We start from the raw sequence: 19,738 nt of genomic DNA on the forward strand, positions 1-19,738 counted from the left end.
GCTACAACTCATGCCTGCCAGTTCCTGCCTTTCTGTCCAAAGCCCCAGGCCCTGGTGCAGCCAAGACCTGCCCAGAGATCCAGAAGCCTCCAGAGAAGAGAAACATTCACCCTACACCACTTAAGGGCCCACTGGTAATGGCAGCTTCTGAAAGGCTTCCACCACAGTTCTGTTTCCACCTGATAGGAAAAGCAGGAGACTGCTCAGCCCTGCAAAGAAAAAGGAGATGATCCTCGAATTAACCAGCCTTTGGGACCACCAGCATATCCCATGCAATGCTTCAAACCAGTAAAATGAACCAGACCACAACTGAGCAGGGAGAAACCTCAGCCTCCCTCAGCAAGAGCCACACAGGCCCGCCTTATCGCAACAAATAACCATGATAAAACTGTTTGCTACCAGAACACCGTCACTTAGTTCCCTGGTGAAGTCAGGGAGCAGTAAGCTACAGGAGGGGCAGGCTGATGAAGAAAAGGCATTAAAACCCCAGTCCCTCAGGGCACACAGTAGGAGGAGAAGCACAGAGCACAGTGCCAGCCAAACTCGATTTTTCTCTTGGCTACTGAGCACACACTCCCCAACCACCCCAACCCTAGGACTGCAATCAGACCTTTGAAGAGGTTAATAGCAAATGTTTATTTTCCTTTATTAAAGAGCAGGTTGCAACCATCCTGCTGTTAACAGAGTGACTTCATATTCATTCACAAATTGTTCTCTCTGCTTTGTTTTAAATGTAAGACAACCTTATACAATGCATTTCTCTAATTCCTTTCATCTCAAAGTGCTTTACAAAGTGACACTGGGGGGAAAAAAAAAAAAAATCCCACAAACCAAAGTATCTCCTACATAGAGATCATCTCATTCCCAGTGCTGCGATGCAGCCACGTCTGTTGTGCAATGTAGCAGCTAATGGCACAGGATGACACGTAGAGATCAAAAGGTCAGGGAGAACAGATACAAGGAGGAACTGTCAGGGATAGAATTTACCTGAGCTGAAATCTGCAGCTGGGGAAAGACATTTCTATTTTCTCCTCTGGAAGCTGATGTCAAATTGCCACAAGTCTGCAGACACCAAATAGATGCAGGTTGATCACTAGCTCAAGAGCCAGCCACTCTTACCCAAAGATGTATTTTCCAGACTTTTACTCCACATTTGAAACACATTCCTTTTGTGCAGAGCAGCAGATGTACACACTCGTCTCGCTAGGGGAAGCGAAAGCAGAACTGGAGTGCTACAACTCAAGACTTGCAGGTCAGCCTTTTCCGAGCTGAAGGAGGTGGATTCAAGGCTGGTATGTATGGTCAATAATGTGTTCTTCCAGCTCTAGGAATGACAATTCATGCTTCACATAGCTACTAACCCTTAGCAAACAATACTATATGCCACTATAGCTATAAGGAAAAGAGTCCCCCAAGGAGCAGCTCAGAAGTGTACTCTTAAGTGTGCTTAGTGATGGGAAAGCTCATGGGGGCTCTTCCACAGAAGGTTCTCAGATCTGCTGTGAAGCTGTCCTTGTATTATGCTCTAAACCAAAAACTTCTGTCTTCCCCATCTATTCTTCCCTCCCTTGGACAAAAATTCAGCAGCTCAGTTAATTTTCCTTCACTGAAGATAGAGTTGCTACTGTAGCCTCTCCCAGGAGAGGGTGAAACTTAATGGAGCTGAGGAGGGTGATTTGGTTTTGGGCACCAACTTGCTAAGATGGGAGTTATAGTGATAGGTGACACACGTCAAGAGTGAAGAAATGCCACATAAGATGAAACCTCCAGGGTGGGTGGTGGCCAAGCTCATTCCACAGTCACTGAAAAAAAAGGCTAAATTGGCTACAAAACACTGTCATGGCTTTAACACAGTTCTGTACAAACAAGCCTGGGCCCAAGTTCAAGCTACAGCAGACCTCTGCTTTCCAACAGCTTTAGGGACATCCTTCCCAGCACATCTCAAGGCATACAGAAACCTCAGCCACATTATCTCTCATGTCTCAAATTTCCTCACTGGGGATGGCAGCCCAGAAGAAGGTGGGCTTCCCAGCGCATGCACATCTCCAGGTCGGACGTAAGGCTGGGGAGGAAATCTTGGGGCCTCAAGACACTGCCCAGCCTGGGCATGCTCCTTCTGGAGACAAAGAACCCAGCCTGGGACCATGGTTTCTATCTAAAGAGTGGGAACAGCACTGCCCAAAGCTCCCTCAGAACAGGAGCAGCTCAAAGGCATGTTTGTGGGTGAGGTTTGTATCTAAGAGCACCATGGGGCACTTCTGCACAGAGGACTGTCACAGGGCACCACCCATCAAGGTCCGCATCTGCCTGTAACAACTGCAGCAGATTCTCCAGACCAGGAGAAAACATCCTGCACCGACAGCAGCCAAGCTGGGGCCAGCTGTGAGTTACGCAGCTTCCCTGCTCGCTTTCTTCTGCTGAAGGCCCCAGGTGCAGAGCTCCAGCCTCTGCTTCGGCTGTTCCCCCGGCCTGGATTACCCAGTGCCAAATCGCAAGCTAAAAACAGAAACAAATCCCTCTTTGTGACTCAAGTTGGCAGAAAGCTTCTCTTGCAGGCTCCTTTAAAAGGAGCAAGGAAGTACTTGGAAACAGGCTGTTCATGGCTCTCCATAAGATTATTTGTGTGCTGCTGGCATTTACAGGGCTGTTAGAGGAGTAAGTGGTCAGCAGGACCTATGTGTATGGCTGGGCACAGCACTCTCTACCCCAAAGAATGAGGGGAACAGATGGACAGACAGCCAGCATCTGTCCTGAAGGAGTTGCTTACAAAGAGAAGGTCCAGGACTCCTGCCTTGCACAGGGACAGCCTCAGACTATGCCAAAGCAGACTGCATATAAAAACAAAAGTTTAAAAAACAAAAAATGGATATACACTGCATATAGGAGACTCCACAGAGGACAGTCTATAAATGGCCACCCCAAAGCAGCCAGGGCCAGCCCAGCTCTGGTGGGGGTAGCTTGGCAGCTGCATTCCAGTCACAGTTGGAGAAATGGGACAGCTGAAGGTGGAACTTGTGCTTCTTGCTCCTTGATCAGCTTTAGGCAGAGGGAGGGTGGGGAGGGAGTAAGGCCCACTGCAGGAGAGGCACAGCCTTCATCTGTTTGTCAGACTACGTTTGACAAGCCGTTCATACAGGAGGAGTTTCCTTCCATGCTCAGGCCTCTGCTTACATCTCACTGGGATAAAACCCAAGTTTGGCCAGAGACATCTCCCTCCGGAGCCGCATGACCTCCCAGTACATCAGCTCCACTGCAAAGCAAAACGGGTGTGGGGGAGAGAAGGAAAAAAACCACCAAGTATCAGTAAGCAAGGCAGAGCTGGACACCACCTCATGCTATGCTGTGCTCTCAGTGCAACCCAGCCAGGCTCAGCCCCAAAGAGAGGGGAGTAAACATGCTGGAGGGTCCAGCAAGAGAGCCCCATCAGGTCACCCCTTACCAGCTCCACCCCAGGGCAAAGCTCCCAACGAGCTGATGAGCAAGGCATAGGTACATCTCTTCCTCCCAGCTCATGCCTTTTTGTCATTTAAGAGTTTCTCAAAGACACAGGGTTCCCCCAAGCTGGCCCCATTTCTCTCACGCTGAGTAGGATCTCTTAATTCCTCCCAGCGACCCCCAGAAGGCATCCCCACCATCCCCTCTTACCATCCTGCCTCACCAAGCCCTGCTGGATATAGCGAATGTATGTGAAAAAGTTGCACACCGCTGTGATCTGAAGAAGAGAGAAAAAAAAAAAAGTCAGCTACAGAACTGCTTTGCCTGTCACAACATCAAGAGGTTGACACAGCACCCAGCAGGAGAATTCTTGGTGTCCAGCAGCTGAGAAATGGTACCATACACTACCAGACAGAAAGACATAGGAAGAAAGCTGGTTTAAAAAAATAAATAAAAATAATCAAAATTCTGGGTGTCTGCAATCCTGTCCCAAGATATCACACGATGCATGAGACATACTATGGAAGAAATCCAAACTACTGTAGATTTCAGACATAAGTAAACACTACTTAATGTGGCAGCAAAGTCCATGACCCTCCTTCAAAGAGCACTGTTCTCCAGTTGAAGGAAAATCTTTGCAGTTAAAGGTTTGTGCAGAAAGTGTGTGTGCAGAGAGGTAAAGGTGTTCACAACACATTATGTGCAAGTGGCAAAAATTAGTCAACTTAAATCCATGCACAAAACCAACTTTTTGTTTCAAAAATAGTCCCATGTTGCAGGATCAGCTCTTCTGACATGTAACTCGGGAAAGAATAAACTTCTACAATTGAATCAGAGCCCCAACAGCAACATTAACAAATCATTCACCTTCTCCCTTCCCTCCAAAGAAAGGACAGCTTGTTCTCACAACCATTTGAGTCACTGATCTGTACTGGAACAGTAACAGGAGCCAGCATTTAAAGAGCAGAAAATTACTGTGTTTTACAAAGGAGAATTAAAAAATAATAATAAAGCAAAACAATCAAAGCCTTGTACTAAATCAAACCGTGAAAAGCAAACACACTGAAGACAGGTTACCTGAAGGGACATAAGGCAGAGCACCAGAGCATGAGGCAGGGCTGGAGACCTGCACTCTAGAGCCAAGACCAAGAGCCACCTCGACTTCAGGAACAAACTCAAGCCCCACAGGTCTCTGTGACTTGGCTGAGCCAAGAGCTCCTCAGTCTCAGGGCTTGGAACAATTCTGGAGGGTCAAGGCATCCTGGGAAGGTGGAGGACTCACCCTGGCCCTGCAGGATGGTGAAATGTAGTAGTAATTCCCAGAATCCCCCAGCATGATTCGGTGCTTGCAGGTCCTGGGGAGACCACTCAGAGCACATTTCCTGCAGACAAAGAAAAAGCACTTTAGCCTTCACCAATCTAGTGGCACAGCAAAGCACAGCAATTCAACAACCTCCAGACTATCCCCAAGAGATGCAAGTGGGAGCTTGGAAGCCAGACCTGTGTCAGTCAGCATGAAGAATAAAAAAAAAAAAAAAAAAAAAAGACATGGCTGGTAAGAGCCTTTTGCTCCTAGAAAGATTCCATAAATGGCAAGTTTAGGAGACCTTAGGCTAAATATTAGGAATCATGAATTATTTCATGCCCAAGCAAACCAAGGCTGTACCCGTTTCCCTGGCAGACAGCCCAAGACAAAACCACAGAAAATATTAAAGAGGTGAGGCTGGAGCAGAGTATAACCAGATGACATCTCCCCCATGTTCCAGGCAAGGCTTTTGCTGAAGGAGTTCCGCTCAGGTGTATCAGCCTTCCTGATGGGATGCAAACATACATGCTGGCTGGGGACCAAACCCAGTCTCAAAACAGGTAAATCCAGCATCTGAGAACTTGCTCACACTGAGAACTCAAAACAAGTCACACTGCAGCCTTTATACTAGGCTCCTATTAATTAATTTGGGCCTGATTCAAAATTACTCTAGTTGAAGCCACATGGAGTGACTTTGTACTGACTTCAGGGGGCTTTGGATGAGGCCTGAAGTTCCTAAGAACAAGCCAATCCCTTCTTGGGCAGGCAGGGAAGAAGCTTGACTTCACAACTGTAAGGAGATTTCAGACCAAGTGAAGAAAATAATCTTTTCAAGACAGCTCAGCTCCCAGGGAGACTACCAAAAGACAATCAGCGAGGGTGCAGCATGCCTTTATTATTTTCTTGACATTTCCTTCTGGTATTTGCAAGATGAATGGTTCCCTGGACCAGCCAGTTGCCCTTCCTTCATTACTACTTAAAGCAGTAAAGCAGAATTTTCTGCTGCATAGAGTCACCACATTCTCCAGAGACTTTGTGCCTGCGTGATGGGAAAAGGGACATCACTCCCCAGATGCCAAAATTTGCTCTGTGGGTCACGGAAGATGACAGCACACAGGAGTAGATGTTTCGGAGAGCTTCTGAGCATGTCTCTGTGCTTGCTCTCCACTGCTATCAAGACAAGTATTAACTAAGAGGGGAAGCATGGGCTGTAAGTGCAGATGCAATGAGAAGTAATCATTGCCCAAATATTAACACAAGTCAAGGAGGTTAAATCCTCAGACAGAAGGCGCAGGATGACTGATACCTTTGTAAACAAGATATCTTTAAGGGGTCCCAAAATTTGAGCATTGCAGTGTACTGGAAAATAGAGAATCCTGCTGGTTGCTCTTGCTTTGGGTGGTACCATGTGGTGTAATCTCAGCTATCACAAACCGTAGCTAGAAGTAACATAAACCACAGCATTTGGACACCTGCTCTTCAGCACTCTACACACACCAGGGCATTTTGCTGGGCATGCCATCATGAAAGCCAGTTGTCCTCAGCATCTCTGGCCCAACATTTTGCTCTGATGCTGTACAGGCAACATCACACAGTGGCCAGCACAGTCCCAGCCTGTCTAGGCTCCTCAAACTGTTACAGCTCTGCTGTCTGCACAGTGGGATACAGACAAAAAGGTCTGGTAGGTCCCAGCTTGGGCAGGGACCCCCTTTTTTTTTTTTTTCCTTTCTGGTCCACAGCACGTCCAAAGTTGCCATAAAAATCTGTTTTGCATCCAGAGAACAAACCCGGTTTGGGTTCTTTGTTGCCAATAGCAAGATGCCTTACCATCCTGTCTGTGTGGAAAATGAACAGGTTTAAAAAGTTAGCTTAGTTCAGCTCTAGCCTCAAAGCTGCTAAATTGCACTAAGTTAGTAACTTGTTAATGGATTAGAGGTCTTTGATCACTAACAAAACAATAAATACTTCACTTACGTTAAAATTTGTGACCGGAACCCACTGTAAAGACACACACACAAAAAAAAAAATCAAAAGGAAACTGGTAAGGATAAACACAGGATGGGTTGTTCTTGTAACAGGCCTGATACATACGCACACAACAATTTACCTAGAGATGACAGAAAATACAGAAGAGAGTGGTAGGAAATCTGCATGTGAGAAAGCATTTACTGTTACAGGAACACCTTTGCTAGAAGGTGTTCTGCTTGAAGGTAAAGGCAGGGAAAAACAAAGAGAGCGAGCTCTGACTGAGCTTAAATTCAATAGCTGAATAAAATCCCCTATCTTCATCTGGAATATTATGTCGTTCCTGCTAGTGCTCCTCTTCAAGGCAATCTCAAGTTGTCTGTCACATCAGATACAGTCACACAAGCTCTGGAGCAGCCACAGCACCAATTCTGCTTGAAAGGTGACAGCATCAGGTGGGGCAGATGATATGCAGCAAGAAGAGATCTCTTCTGACCTAGGCTCAAACCCACGTGGTGCACCAGCAAGGTCAGGAATGTAAGGTGAAATCAAACCTCACAAGATACAAGAACATGAGATATGCAGCTCTGACTTAACCCATTCACCCTAGGTTATGCACAAACACACCTTCAGAGAACATTAAACAAGTTGCTACCTTAAAGGAAAAAAACCCACAAACCTCTCCCAGGCCAAGAGCACTAACACATCACCAGGTTATCCCCTAAAACAGTCAACTACAGTACATCAGCTGAGCTAATTCCTCTTCTCATGTAGAGTTGAGCTGAACTACCACTAGTCATGGGCTCAGAAAACACCCAGCTGAGCCCTCCGAGCTGTTCAACTCAACTGACTATGCAAGGCCTGGCAAATTCCATTAGATGGTACAAAAAGATTAGTAGGGAGGAGAGGACAGGACAAGTTAAGAACGGTTCCTTACTTTGGCCCACCACACTCTTCTGCTGACACCTTCATCACAGGCAGTGTCTGGGAAGCAACCGGCTCAATGGTGAGTGTGTTCTCCTCCACAGCCACTCTCACCAGCTCTGACAGCTGCAGCAAAAAGGAATGGGCACGGATGTGAATGTCCAGAGGTCACCTCCACCAAAGTGCAACTCTGGTGCTCCCAGATTGTTCAGTTTTTGTCCTTTTCCAGCACTCACCTCCTGCTTAGTGAAGTCCAGACAAGGTCCTACATCTTCTCGATATATTCTGTCCAGGAAGGAGCAGGATTTATCTAAAGTTGGAGATTCCTTCCAGGCCTGGAACTCAGCAAATAAAATGGAGTCGACCTGCAGCAAGTGTCCAAGAGGAGCAGGAAGAGGGAGAGCAGGTGGAGAGAGAGACACCATATCAGAAGGTATCTGTTATTACACAGGTAACCTGACTACAAAACATGTGCTTTGGCATCTAGAAAGGCTCAGACAACACAGAAGTATCTGACAGAAGCCAGCTTGCTCCAAGGATCTCCCACCCATCAGCAGCTGTGTGCCAGAGTGATACAGCCATACTGAGCTTATTCTGACAGAAACCTGCAGGCCCATCTCTACCCCCGCTTCCTCCAGGCCAGGGCAGCACCTCTGCTTGCAGGAAAACTACCACACAGCCACCAAACAGACCAAGTGCCCACTCAGCCCATGGCAGGAATGATCAGAGCAGCTGAATGGCACAGCACAGGGGCAATGGCACCCAGGACAGAGCCATTCTGTAAGGAAAGGATTGCTACGAAAAAGGATGAACTGGAAAGAGCGGTGACGCTGGCACAGGTTGCCCCAAGAAGCTGTGGCTGCCCCCTCCCTGGAAGGGTTCAAAGCCAGGTTGAACAGGGCTGGGAGTTGGAACTAGATGATCTTTAAAGTCCCTTCCAACTCAAACCATTCTATAATCTGGAATTAATGAAGAGCCATGAGTTCACAGAGTATGTCATCCTTTAAAAACCACTCCAAGCCCAGAACTCTGGTGTCTGGGGAGTCGCAGCAGCAACAGGAACACTGAGCAGCCACACAGGCTTGCAGAGGCAAGCTGAGTATAGGAAAGGAGGTCCCTCAAAGAGTAGGAAGAGCTTTCTCCATTTAATGTCTGCTCATTGTCTTTTACAGGTGGGTCCACAAGCATTGTGACTGCTCAGCAGGAAGGGACCCAGAATGGAGCTTGCTCCCACCCCCTGTGCTAGCAGGAAGGTTGCTCCCTCCATCCCTGTTTGGCTTGAAAATACTTCAGTCCTGGAGACTTGCTGGGACCTGACGTTTAAAACCCAGATGGATCACTAGTGGAACCACCAACCTGACTGACAGGACACCTCCTGAAAAGGTCAGCAAATCCCGTTAAAGCTGCCAAAAGGAAAAACAAAACTAAAGAAACCCTGCTGAGCAACCCAAAGAACACAGGTGAACAAAGCTGAAAAAAGTGTGGGTTCTAGCATACTCGCTCTGCACTATGGAGACTGCTCACCTGGTACCAGGAGACAGCTTCAGAGCCACAAGATGGAAAAACAAATTGAGAAAAACACAAGAACAAAAGAAAACAAAACAAAAAAAGGAGGTTAGCATAAAAGGAAGCTATAACTGAAAGGCTGAAGTGCGAAAGGCAGATGGGTCCCACCCCTCCCCAACACTGTCCGGAAAGGTTACCTGCTGCAAGGATGAGGAAGCATCTGCCCCCAAGGCCTGCCAGCCTGGTTCATAGGTGATGTGGATAGCCTTCCCAGGGATGAGACAAAGGAGCAGGGAGAGGAGAGCGGGTAACCCAGACTTTGAGGGCAGAGGAAGAGACAGACAATGAAGGAAAAGGTTTAGAGAGACAAGCAAGAAAGGGAGGTAAAAAAACATGAGACAAAACAGAAGATTCAAAGAAAGGCTCGAGTCCTCCCCTCCAGGGAATTAAGTGTGCTGCTCAAGACATTACAGGGCCACAAGCCACACTTTTTGACTTCAGCTTGAGGTGCAAAAAGGGAACAGAAATTGTCATTTTTAGGCTCAGTTTAAGATTGGGCACATTTTTTTCACCGAGCACCAAGCACCAACTCTCTGAATGCCAGAGTTTTTTTTATCACCTCTCACATAGGCCACTAAGGAATTTGAGAGACAGAAATGAACAAGTTAACAAACCACCCCACCCTCGATATATAAAATTATTAAGTCAACCTAGGAAGCTGCAGCCCTGGGATTTTAAGCCCCAGGATATTTGCACCATGTGGAAGTTACCTACACAAAAAATGACAGGTCTAGATCTTTAACAAGCAAGTCACAAGAGTTATAATTTCTCTAAAGATTGTCAAAACGGGATTTACTGAGATTGAGCCAAGAACAGCAAAATGAACTACCCAGTAGGCAAAATTTATCTCTGCTTACTGTAGGAAGGTAAGTCAGTGGTTCACCAAACTGGGCTCTCTGTTTGGAGCTCCTCTGTTCTGACTGGAGGAATGGTTAGCCTTGGGAGAGGTCATAGGACCTTAGATTAAAACCTTCTCTCTTAAAACCTTCCTGGCCTTCAAAGTAGCTTCTAGCTGGCTGTATCTGACGCCAGCTTCCAGCATATCTGGACTGTTCCCTGCTTGACCAAGAGAAAACAGTGCATCAGGCCTTCAGCTACTGAACTGATTTTTTCCCCTGGCTTTCTTTGTCATAGCCTTTGTTCCCCTCTGCCTGTGAACCAAGTTAAAGATCTTCATCTCTTGTTGCTATTGCTGTCTCAGGACAATGGCTACAGCCAATGTTGCCTGAAGCATTTCATCCAAACCTCTAGCAACAAGAGCACCGTGCAGAAGCTGACAAGGCACATTCATTGAATCCACTGCCAAAAGCGGACATTACCAGTGTTGCCAGCACAGTCCTGCTTGGCAAGAGTATTAATTTCACAAGCAGCCCTTCTACGTATGTTCTCACGCAAGCCAAGTGACCAGGTGCCTCAGTCTTCCCTCAACAATTCTTCACAACTGAGGCCAAAGTTCCCAAAAAATCACTAGGGAGACATATTCCCCCACCACATTCTCACTCATTTTCATTCTTCCTGACCAAGTGCCATAAGCTGCCTCCTTTCTGCTCCTCAGGACAGCTGTGCAAACATCTGGTTAGTGGAAAGTTCCCAGACTGAAAGATCCTGCTAGCAGGAAGAAGTGTAACACCCATGGTCACAGCAGGTAGGTGACTTATCAAAGGATCACAGAAGCAAATTAAACAGGGTTTGAAAGATATCCACAAATACCTTGTAAGCTTCTCTACCCAGTTCCTTCCAGTGAGGAAGGAATTAAGTATAATTAATTAAATATATGCTCTGCAAAGAAGAGGAAGAACAGTGCAGTGTCCAAGAATACAGAACAAGTGACAGAGTCTACAAGGTGATGGAGGTGTCCTGGTGTCCAAGCTAAACTAGGTAGAGAGAAGAAACAACCACAAATCACCCCAGAGCAGGCAGTGGACTCAAGTGCCACAATGCAGCAGAACACCTGGCTCCTGCTCAGCAACTCCTGACATACCCACTCTCAGCACTAGTAACTCCTGGATCTGTCCACACCCTCCAGGGATCCCTCAGCTGCCTCCTCTAGCAGTTGTCCTGACACAGCCTTGAACAATCTTCCCAGAAGAGGAAATCTCCACAAACGGAAACCCTCCGGAGCTTGCCTCAGCACAAATTTAGGGAACAAGCCGCTCTAATGAAACAAACAGTTTCTCCCAACACTGAAACCACATTGCTCTCCAGGAAGCCCCAGTCCAAAGCCGCACAGCTCCACGCACACGGCGACGGCTCCAAAGCCAACGCAGTGCACAGCCCTCACCCACCTCCTTGCACTCATGACTGACTGGTTCTGGAGTCACATTCTGGCTGGCAGCTGAGACCATTGCGCTGCTGGTGCTCTTGTTTCGCCCATGGCCCTTCCTGAAGCCAGCTTTAGAAGGGCTCTGGAGCTGAGGGTGCAGCTCCCGGTTTGGAGAGGAAGGCGTGGATGTGATCACCAGTGTCTTCAGAGCTGTTACCTCTGCCTGCAGCATGTCGATCTGAGGAGACAAGGCAAGAATCAACAGCACCTTCAGCACCTGCTCAGCCCGAGCTTGCTGCACCCCACCAAACACTAAAGTCACAGGAAACCAGCTACAAGCCCAGTCACAAAGAAGCCTCCTCCCCATGCTCCCAGACACCCACCGTCACCCAGAATTTTAAACAGGGCTAAACAGCAGCTACTCGGGAACCTAACCCTCTGCTCCTCAGTCTGAGCACATTTTGCTCCAGGCTCTTTTTAGACCAAATAACCCAGAAGAAATTTCCCTCTCCTCAGGAAGGAACCAGTTGAGCAGCCCTGTGATGCAGCCTTGTCAGGAAATTCCAACTCCCCAGCTCCCTGCTCTAGCCATCCCCACAGCCGTAGCAATTAAGCAGCGTATCGCTTCGTGGCTGTTCCCCTGGCATCCATTTCTCAAAGGGCAGCTGGATCAGCAGCAGACTTCAAGGATGCCTCTTTCCCCTCCCTCAGGAGAGGAAACGGAGCAAATGCAGCATCTCAGAGAGAGCAAGCTGCAGGCACTGTACTCTCCAGCCAACAAACAGCACCATGGCCAGGCCGGGCAGGGATGGCACCGGCCTAGCACAAAGATCAAGTCGCAGAGTTGCAGTTCTCACCTTCCCCCGTGCCTCCCGCAGCTGCTTCTCTGACGCCGCCTGTTTAGTGTTTGCTTCTCTCACCATCTTGTGTGCCTCCTGGACCAGAGAGAATTTTAGTCTGCCTCTTGCAGCCCCAACTCAAAGCCACCAGTGCAGGCCAAATTTCTTGCCGTATCACATGCCCTAGGCAAGCAAGCAGGGGACAGACACCACTGCCACATCCAAGGGTTTTACTGTCAGGTGTGAAGAGCCTTCCCCCAGAATTTCCCAGAGAAGGCTCTCAGTGCCAGGGCCTGGAGTCCATCCCCCTTCCAGGAGTGTAGCTGGCTAAATGAAAGGGTTTAGCTGGTCGAGTCCAAGGTCATCTCTTCCACTGATACGGGCTGCTGTGAAGAAAGCTAGAAGCAAGGGCCTGCCCCTCCTTGTCCTTGGGAATTGCTTTAAAGCTGAGGCTTTAATATTAGCACGCACTTGCGCTACATCACAGCTGTGTCTGTGTCCAGACCAATATCCCTGTGACTCTGACCTTGACTCAGACCCACTGGCTTGGCTTCCTGGCTTGACCCCATTGTCACTACAGACTTTCTGACTGATCACTGGACTGTGCTGTGATCCGTCTGTGGCACAGATCCTGATCCAGAATGCTGCTCCACGTCTTGGCTCCTCACTGATGAGGTCACTGCTCTTGCCTGACTTGTTACTGCACTTTGCTCCCAGTTCCCTTGCAGAGCAGCCAACCCTCACTGCTCTGGGCATGGCTGCAGCGCAGCAGGAGCTGCAGCTCAGGTGGGCTCCAAATGGTAGAAGTCAGCTTAAAAGCATCTCATGCAGGAAGAGGGGAGCAGCGTGAGGCCCAGCAGGGGCCTCCCGGCAGCACTGTCTGGAAGCAATCTGTCTAGGGCCACTAAAGGAAAGGGCAGCCCTCAACTACAGTATCTCCAAGTTCACCCTGAGCCCGGGCAGCCAAATCTCCAGGAGGGGGATGCTCTCTTGGCCCTCACACTCAGCACCAGCCTGTGTTTCAAAGGTACAGATGAGCTCTGGCTTTCCTCACTGCCCACTCAGATCCAGACATTAGATCTGCCAGTAAATGGGGTTTTACCAGGATAGAGCTTGGCAAGAATCACGTTACCAAAAAACCACAAACAAACAAAAGGCCTTCTGAGCACTCATTGGAGCAGAATATATGATGACATCCAGCTTGTTCCCCCCCAAGCAATGGCTGACACAAACCAGGGAATCATCTCTATTACACAGCAGCTAATGTCCAGACTACAGAGAGCACAGGAGAGGGACAGGGAACTAAGCTTAACCCAAGCTACAGGCATCCCCACATCGGAGTTTTCCTACCAGACGTACAGATTATAACTACTGTTCTCCTTATGCCACCCTGCAGCTGCTGGAAGGAGAAAGAAACACAGGCAAGTGCTCCCCAGGAGCAGGTACAAGCCCCTGCTCTGAGGCTCTGCTTGCAGCACTGCCCAGCTCTGCTTCTGCAAGGGGGAAAGAACAACAGAGGAAAAGAGGAAACTGTGGGAGGAGAGAGCTGGAAGTTCAGAGAAAGCCTGTCTTAATGGAGTTGGATGTAAGCTTAGCTTAAGAAATTATGGGAAAAGGAAGAGGGTGTTACCTCAAATAGACTAGCTGTTAACTCTTCTAGTTCCTGCTCCAGTTGTTCTCTGACTTTTGACAATCTCTCACATTCTTTGTCCTTCAGCTTCAGCTCCTGTGGAGGAAATGGAGAGGGATGCATGAGCTCACAGCAGGCCCCAGTAGTGTTGATGTCAACCACAACCCTTCCTCCCTACCACAGCATGGAACCCTGGCCCAAAACTCCTGTCACTAAACTCTGCACCACGCTCCATGCCACCAAAGGCATCCTTCCACAAGTCATAGTAGGCTTTTCTGGATGGATTTTCTCATTTGTCATTAGCAAGGAGACCATACTGAAGCTGCTTTCTGGAGCAGGTTCCCAAGACTAATTTGGATGTTGGCACGGAGGCTTTGGGTCAACCTAGCAACTGACGTCCTGCTCCAAAGCACTTTACGGCCACCTAAGCTCAATTTCTCTCCTCTTCTGCCTGCTCCAGGCTGTGGCACCTTCAGACCCTCCTCCTCTCAGCACCACCTCCAGGAAAACCCCCACTGCTCAAATCTGTGCCACCATCCTCAGGCAATCTCAGAAACTCAGGCCTGCCTTACCTTTTGTGCTTTGTGCAGCTCTTCCTTCAGGAATTCAGACCCCTTCTCACGGATCTCCACCGAAGAGCTGCGCAGACGTGACACATTGAGCTGCTCAGTGGACTGAGTCTCATCCACACCTCCAGCATCTTGGCATCCAGTCTCTGGCTCCTCCTTGCTGCCTTTGGATGGCATCAGTGGCTTCCAGTGTCCCACAGCTGGTTGCTTCTGGCTGTCTTCCTCAAAACTGGCCTGGCTGTGGGGTACCAGCACAGTGAAACTTTATATGGGGGCAATTCACAGCCTTCCTCTAATACTCACAAGGTGTCCACCTCCAGCCTCTCCCAGGCACTGAGGTGAGGCAGGGAGGGTGTATGAAAAGGGCAGGGCTGGCTTAGAGGATCTGCTTCATGCCCAGCAGCAGCACCAGCTCCTCTACCCTGCATGCAGGCCCTGACTCCCTGCTTAAGTGCTTCACCCTTTTGGCACAGATTGCTTCCAGACCAGCAACAGAGGACATGATCTAAAATAAAGACTTTGCGGAAAATCTCCGCTCTTATCCTGGGATCTTTAAGAATCACACGAAGTCTAGTTTGAGACGCCCAGACTGCCCTCCTTTTAAGAAGGGCTGGTCTCCCAACAGCAAGTACTCCCTCACAGATAATCCTAAATAGACGAAACTTAGTAGGCTAAATAGACGAAACTTAGTAGGCAAAGCAATGCTGTTAGTAAATCCTAAGTTTACCCTTCTCAACCAGCATGTCTCAAATACTATTCAGGATAAAGCAGGAGAACCACAGACAGCTGCTCTAGGAACCCCATTCTCACCTGCTTTCAGAGAGAAATAGACTGCAGCTGGCTTGTTTAGGTCTTGGGTATACACCCAGTAGACCTAAGTTCAGAGACACAGCTTCTGCAACTGAAGGAGAGCAGCAAGAAAAAGCGAGTACAGATCTCCCATTCCCCAGCAATACGCAGACCCTAATGCCCTTCACTGCAAACCCAGCCTTCCTCAACCCCTCAGCCCCTGGTTCAGAGGGGAAGGATCTCTTTTTAACCTACTGGTTTCCCACCAAAGTCCTCCACAGGGCTAAGACAGTGTATTTCCACTAGGCTGAGATATTTTTTAGTTTCAGTACATCTCAAGTAGAGATGTACTAGAAAGAAGAAACCAAAAGAGTCACCCAGGACACCATTCCCCAGTGCTCAGTAGGACTCTGTCAAGACTAACACAGACCCTGGAAGAGGCTGATGAATTTAGCAGACTTTGCAGCTGCTGGAGTCTTACAAAAGGAAAATGCAGGCTTGAGTGCCTGCACAACAGAGCACTGCAATCAGTGTTGCCTAGTGCACGTGCATCACCCCTTCTTCCTGCACTGAATCGTCCTCATGTGGTCCCCTGCCATTTGAAGTCAGAGGGAGCATGATCAAGCCATGTACACATGGAGCTTTCTATCATGTCCAGCCACTCAGCAGGACACAGACGCTGCACTACAGATTAACCTGCTGCCAGTTATCTCTGGGTGACAAGCCTCAGCTGAGCCGTTTTGCTGTCCTCTTCCATGCACAGCACCCATCCCTCCTCCCACACACTGCTTTTGGCTACTGCTTCTTGCCTACTACCTTCTCCTGCAGAGAAGCTATCACCTTCTTTTGGTCAGGTTCACTTTCTCATCTTCCCTCTTCCCAATCTCTGTATTTCCCTCTCCCGAATTTGCCCTTCCTCCTGTATTCCACCCAGGCCACACTCTGACTCCAGCTCCACGCTGCATGACAGAGCAACAGACTGGGCTTATCTTCCCAGCCACGTGCAGCTCAAAAGAACCTTGTTCTGCCTCAGCTCACCCAAACACAAAAGGCAGTCAAACCATGACGCCCAGCTACAGACAGCCCTTTTTCTCCTAGGCTATGCCACCTGGAAACAGCATGGTAATACCACCTTTTCTACTCAGACTGTTCCCTTTCTGCCTCCCCCCACCCCTCACCAAGCTGTCCATAAGCAACAGTTGCCCACAGTCATCTCTCAAAGAGGAAAAGAAGCAGCAGCTACCAGCTAATTCAGCTCAGAGTAGGACAGAAAAGCATGGGGGAAAAGTATGTAGAAAAGCACACGTGGAAAACTCTCTGAAAACCTGGAAGATGAAGGGCACATGCCTTGCCAACTGGATAGCATTTGGCTACAGAACTGGGGATGGGGGACATGCAGTCGGTATCACAGTCTTTGCTGGCCTCTCTGTTGAGCAAGAACCAGTGAAAGCACCAGAAGGATGGTCACACAGCAGTGCTAAGGAGGTAGAAAAGGACAGGAATGAACTGGCATCCTGTTGACCTCACCTGGTTTTACTGAACATTCACTGGGAAGATCTGGAAGGGGAGGCTTATCCTGGTGATACTACTTAATTTGGAAGTGTGAAAAATAACATGAAAAGGTGTGTTGGCAAAAGGGCAAGAAAATAAAATTAGTTTTGGCCTGAGGAAAAAAGGACAGACAGTACCTCCAAGCAAAGATAATTCATCTTAAGCTAATCAGCATGCTGGGACTGCTTGATAAAAAGCAATATGCACAAACATGGAGGGATATGCCTGGTTGAGCGAGCCATGACCAACAGGAACTCCTGAACTAGGCAGGCACCTACAGTTTGAGGTGTGAGAGAGCACGCAAGTAAACTACATAGCGTTCAGAGCGTGCAGTGCCTGCTCCATCCAGTTAGGCTGTTCTATTGGCACGTTTGGTTAATCAGAGGAAAGGCAGAACTGCACAGAAAAAATAAAATGGTTAAGAAAGGTCAAGATCAGCCAACACCGACCACTTACCTAAATAGTGACATCGCTAACAGGGTGAGGAGGTCTCCAAAGGCTCCAAACACTAAGGAAGGGGAGGGATTAAGCAAGAGAATGACTCAAAGGAAGGAATAAAACCCATCACAGGAAGGTGGGGACTTAACAAAACCAATTCATCCCAGGAATGAGGGGAGGTTCTCTGCAATGGATTTGCCATGGGACACATGCCAAACAGAGGACTATTCAACAGTTAAACCATTTCTCAGGTGGCATAGTGGAAAACCTCTCTGCTCTGGACTTTGGAGATTAGACAGAGTAAACTGCAGAGAACACATCTCTCCAGGTACTCCTGCGTTAGAGAGGAAACACCAGAAGGGACCCAGCCAGTCCAAGCACCTCCAGTTTCTGTGATCTGAAGGAAACAAAAATCAGAGCATAGAGGAAAAGCCAGATTCAAAACCAAGCAGCTAGTAAAAAAAATAAAGAAACAGCAAGGAAATGGGACATTTCAACAGCCCACGAAACTACTAAGACAGCCAGTCTAACCCATACATAACAGGAAGAAAAAAAGGCAGTGTTGTTTCTTTAAGACTCACAAGACCTCAGATGAAAGTTGTTTGTCTTGGGAGACAGGTATTCCAGTGTATTTCCACATGCTATGGAAGAAAACTGAAGGACACAGAGGAATGAAACAGTCCCACCCACACTCCCCTAACGCCAAGGGACCTAAAAACCCATCCTGAAAATATCACCCCATTTTCTATGACGGAATAGCACACTCTCCACGCGGTGCAAACTGAATCCTCATGAAAGCCCCAGTGATGCTAGCTTCTGCCCAGTCAAGCCCCAGTCTCCAGTGTCCAGCTGGGGCTTTGAAATACACCCTCCCACCCCCCACCCCTTAAGAGACCAAAGGACCACCACATACACTTGCACGCTCCTGCTGTCCCTGCTCTGCCTGGTGTCTATCTTCCTCAGAAAAATGTGTCATATCCTCAAGGTCCCACACTGACACAAGAAATGCAAACTTACACAAAAAAGAACCTAAACAACCCAACACCCCACCACCTTCTAAAGCTGGTTTCTGTAGAAAAAGCAAAAAAATGTGCAGGATCCGCACTTTTTCCAGCGGGCCCCAGGAGTTTCCTGCAGTGCTGATCTGACAGGGTTATTTCCCGTCTGAACAGCCGCGTTGGTCTCTCCAGGTTAAACTCTTGCCCTCAGCCTTGCGCACGGGACCTGCCTGTGCCATCCTGATCAGGACAGGAGCCTGAACGCGTTTTGTATTTCTTATGTTTGCCTCAGCAGACAGCAACCACCCACCGTGTCCTGCCTGAGGGCTGCGGGCAGCCGCAGTATCACCTTACTCCGTCTCCTTACCTGACTTCCACACACCCGCACGCACAAACCTCCACCCGCAGAGCCTCAAGACCAGCTGAGCCGAGAGGTTTTCGGCTGCGAGGCCTCAAGGTGTTAACCACAAAGCCAGCAAACTCCACGGAAGCCCAAGGACAGACTCAGCCCGGTGAGACACCCCCGCCCCGCCACGGCGGGGCCAGCCCGGCCCGGCCCCCGCGGAGCCGTCAGCTCGGGCCAGGGGGTGAGATCGGGGGGCAAATCCAGGCGCCAGATGCCTCAGGCCCGCAGAGCCCGCCCGCCTCCCCCCGCCACCGGCCGGGGCCCCGCCGCCCTCAGCCCCCCCAGCCCGCGGGGCCGCGCTCCCGGACCTACCCCCGCCTCATACTGGGGCCCGCCGGCGCCGCCGCTGCTGCTCAAGGCGGAGGCGCTCCCGCCGCCCCCATGCCCGGAGCCGGTCCCGGCGCCGCGGCACCGCCTGAAGGGCGCGCTCCCGCCGCCCGCGGGGGGGAACGGCGGGGGCATCACGTGATCCCGGCGCGCCTGCGCACTGCGGCCCCGCCACGCGCGTCGCGGCCCGGCCCGGCCCGGCCTAGCCAAGCGCAGCCCAGCCAAGTCCGGCCCTGCCCCGTCGCGGCCAATGTGGGTGGTGCCGCGCAGGCACCGAGGTCCCGAAAAACCGTTTTTCTCCGCCTCACGGTCCGTCGTGTTTTCCTTACAGCTGCGGCCACCCGAGGTGGGAACCGCACCCGCCTGCCCTGCTATAACAGCATTAAAAACATTTCAAAGTGATTTACTTTGGAAATGACCGATCCACTCCGCAGCCCGCCGCTGAAATCATGAGGAGCTAGAGTTGTAGAGTTCACCCTGTCACTGGGGCATTAGCCACAGCAGAGAGACCACTGCCACTCACAGCACTGCTCCAGGTTGTGCACAGCATGTTGTCCCTGGCCGCGGGGGCATGGCTGCCTGCAGGGAACAAAACGCGCAAAACACTCCTGCTGCCACCCCCGTCCCTCAGCGGATCCCACAGCCACTCCTGGGTTGACAGCACTGCAATTTTGGCGGTGGTGCCTCTGTTAGACCAAAAACTGCCCCTGCCCTCGCAGGCCACCCTCAGTG

General features: G+C 49.5%; 1 protein-coding gene across 6 annotated transcripts; it reads right to left on the bottom strand.

Annotated features, from left to right (window-relative positions):
- Nucleotides 1-617: 617 nt before the first annotated feature.
- Nucleotides 618-19,123, bottom strand: RAB3IL1 (RAB3A interacting protein like 1). 6 transcript variants are annotated; one of them, XM_074917785.1, is made up of 13 exons: nucleotides 18,992-19,123; nucleotides 17,294-17,345; nucleotides 14,501-14,735; nucleotides 13,929-14,024; nucleotides 12,317-12,394; nucleotides 11,482-11,697; nucleotides 9,334-9,453; nucleotides 7,867-7,995; nucleotides 7,644-7,756; nucleotides 6,716-6,739; nucleotides 4,718-4,817; nucleotides 3,646-3,712; nucleotides 618-3,250 (listed from the first exon to the last, which is right to left on the bottom strand). In XM_074917785.1, exons 2-13 carry the CDS (start codon nucleotides 17,305-17,307, stop codon nucleotides 3,168-3,170), a joined length of 1,275 nt encoding a protein of 424 aa, XP_074773886.1. In that variant the 5' UTR covers nucleotides 17,308-17,345; nucleotides 18,992-19,123; the 3' UTR covers nucleotides 618-3,167. The 6 variants fall into 6 exon arrangements, with proteins under 6 accessions (XP_074773886.1, XP_074773883.1, XP_074773885.1 ...); XM_074917782.1 differs by having other exon boundaries at nucleotides 17,294-17,672; XM_074917784.1 differs by lacking the exon at nucleotides 18,992-19,123 and adding an exon at nucleotides 17,857-18,137 and having other exon boundaries at nucleotides 17,294-17,672.
- Between the last annotated feature and the right edge of the window lie 615 nt (nucleotides 19,124-19,738).

This window comes from Athene noctua, chromosome 14 (genome assembly GCF_965140245.1).
Source record: "Athene noctua chromosome 14, bAthNoc1.hap1.1, whole genome shotgun sequence".
NCBI classification, from domain to species: domain Eukaryota; kingdom Metazoa; phylum Chordata; class Aves; order Strigiformes; family Strigidae; genus Athene; species Athene noctua.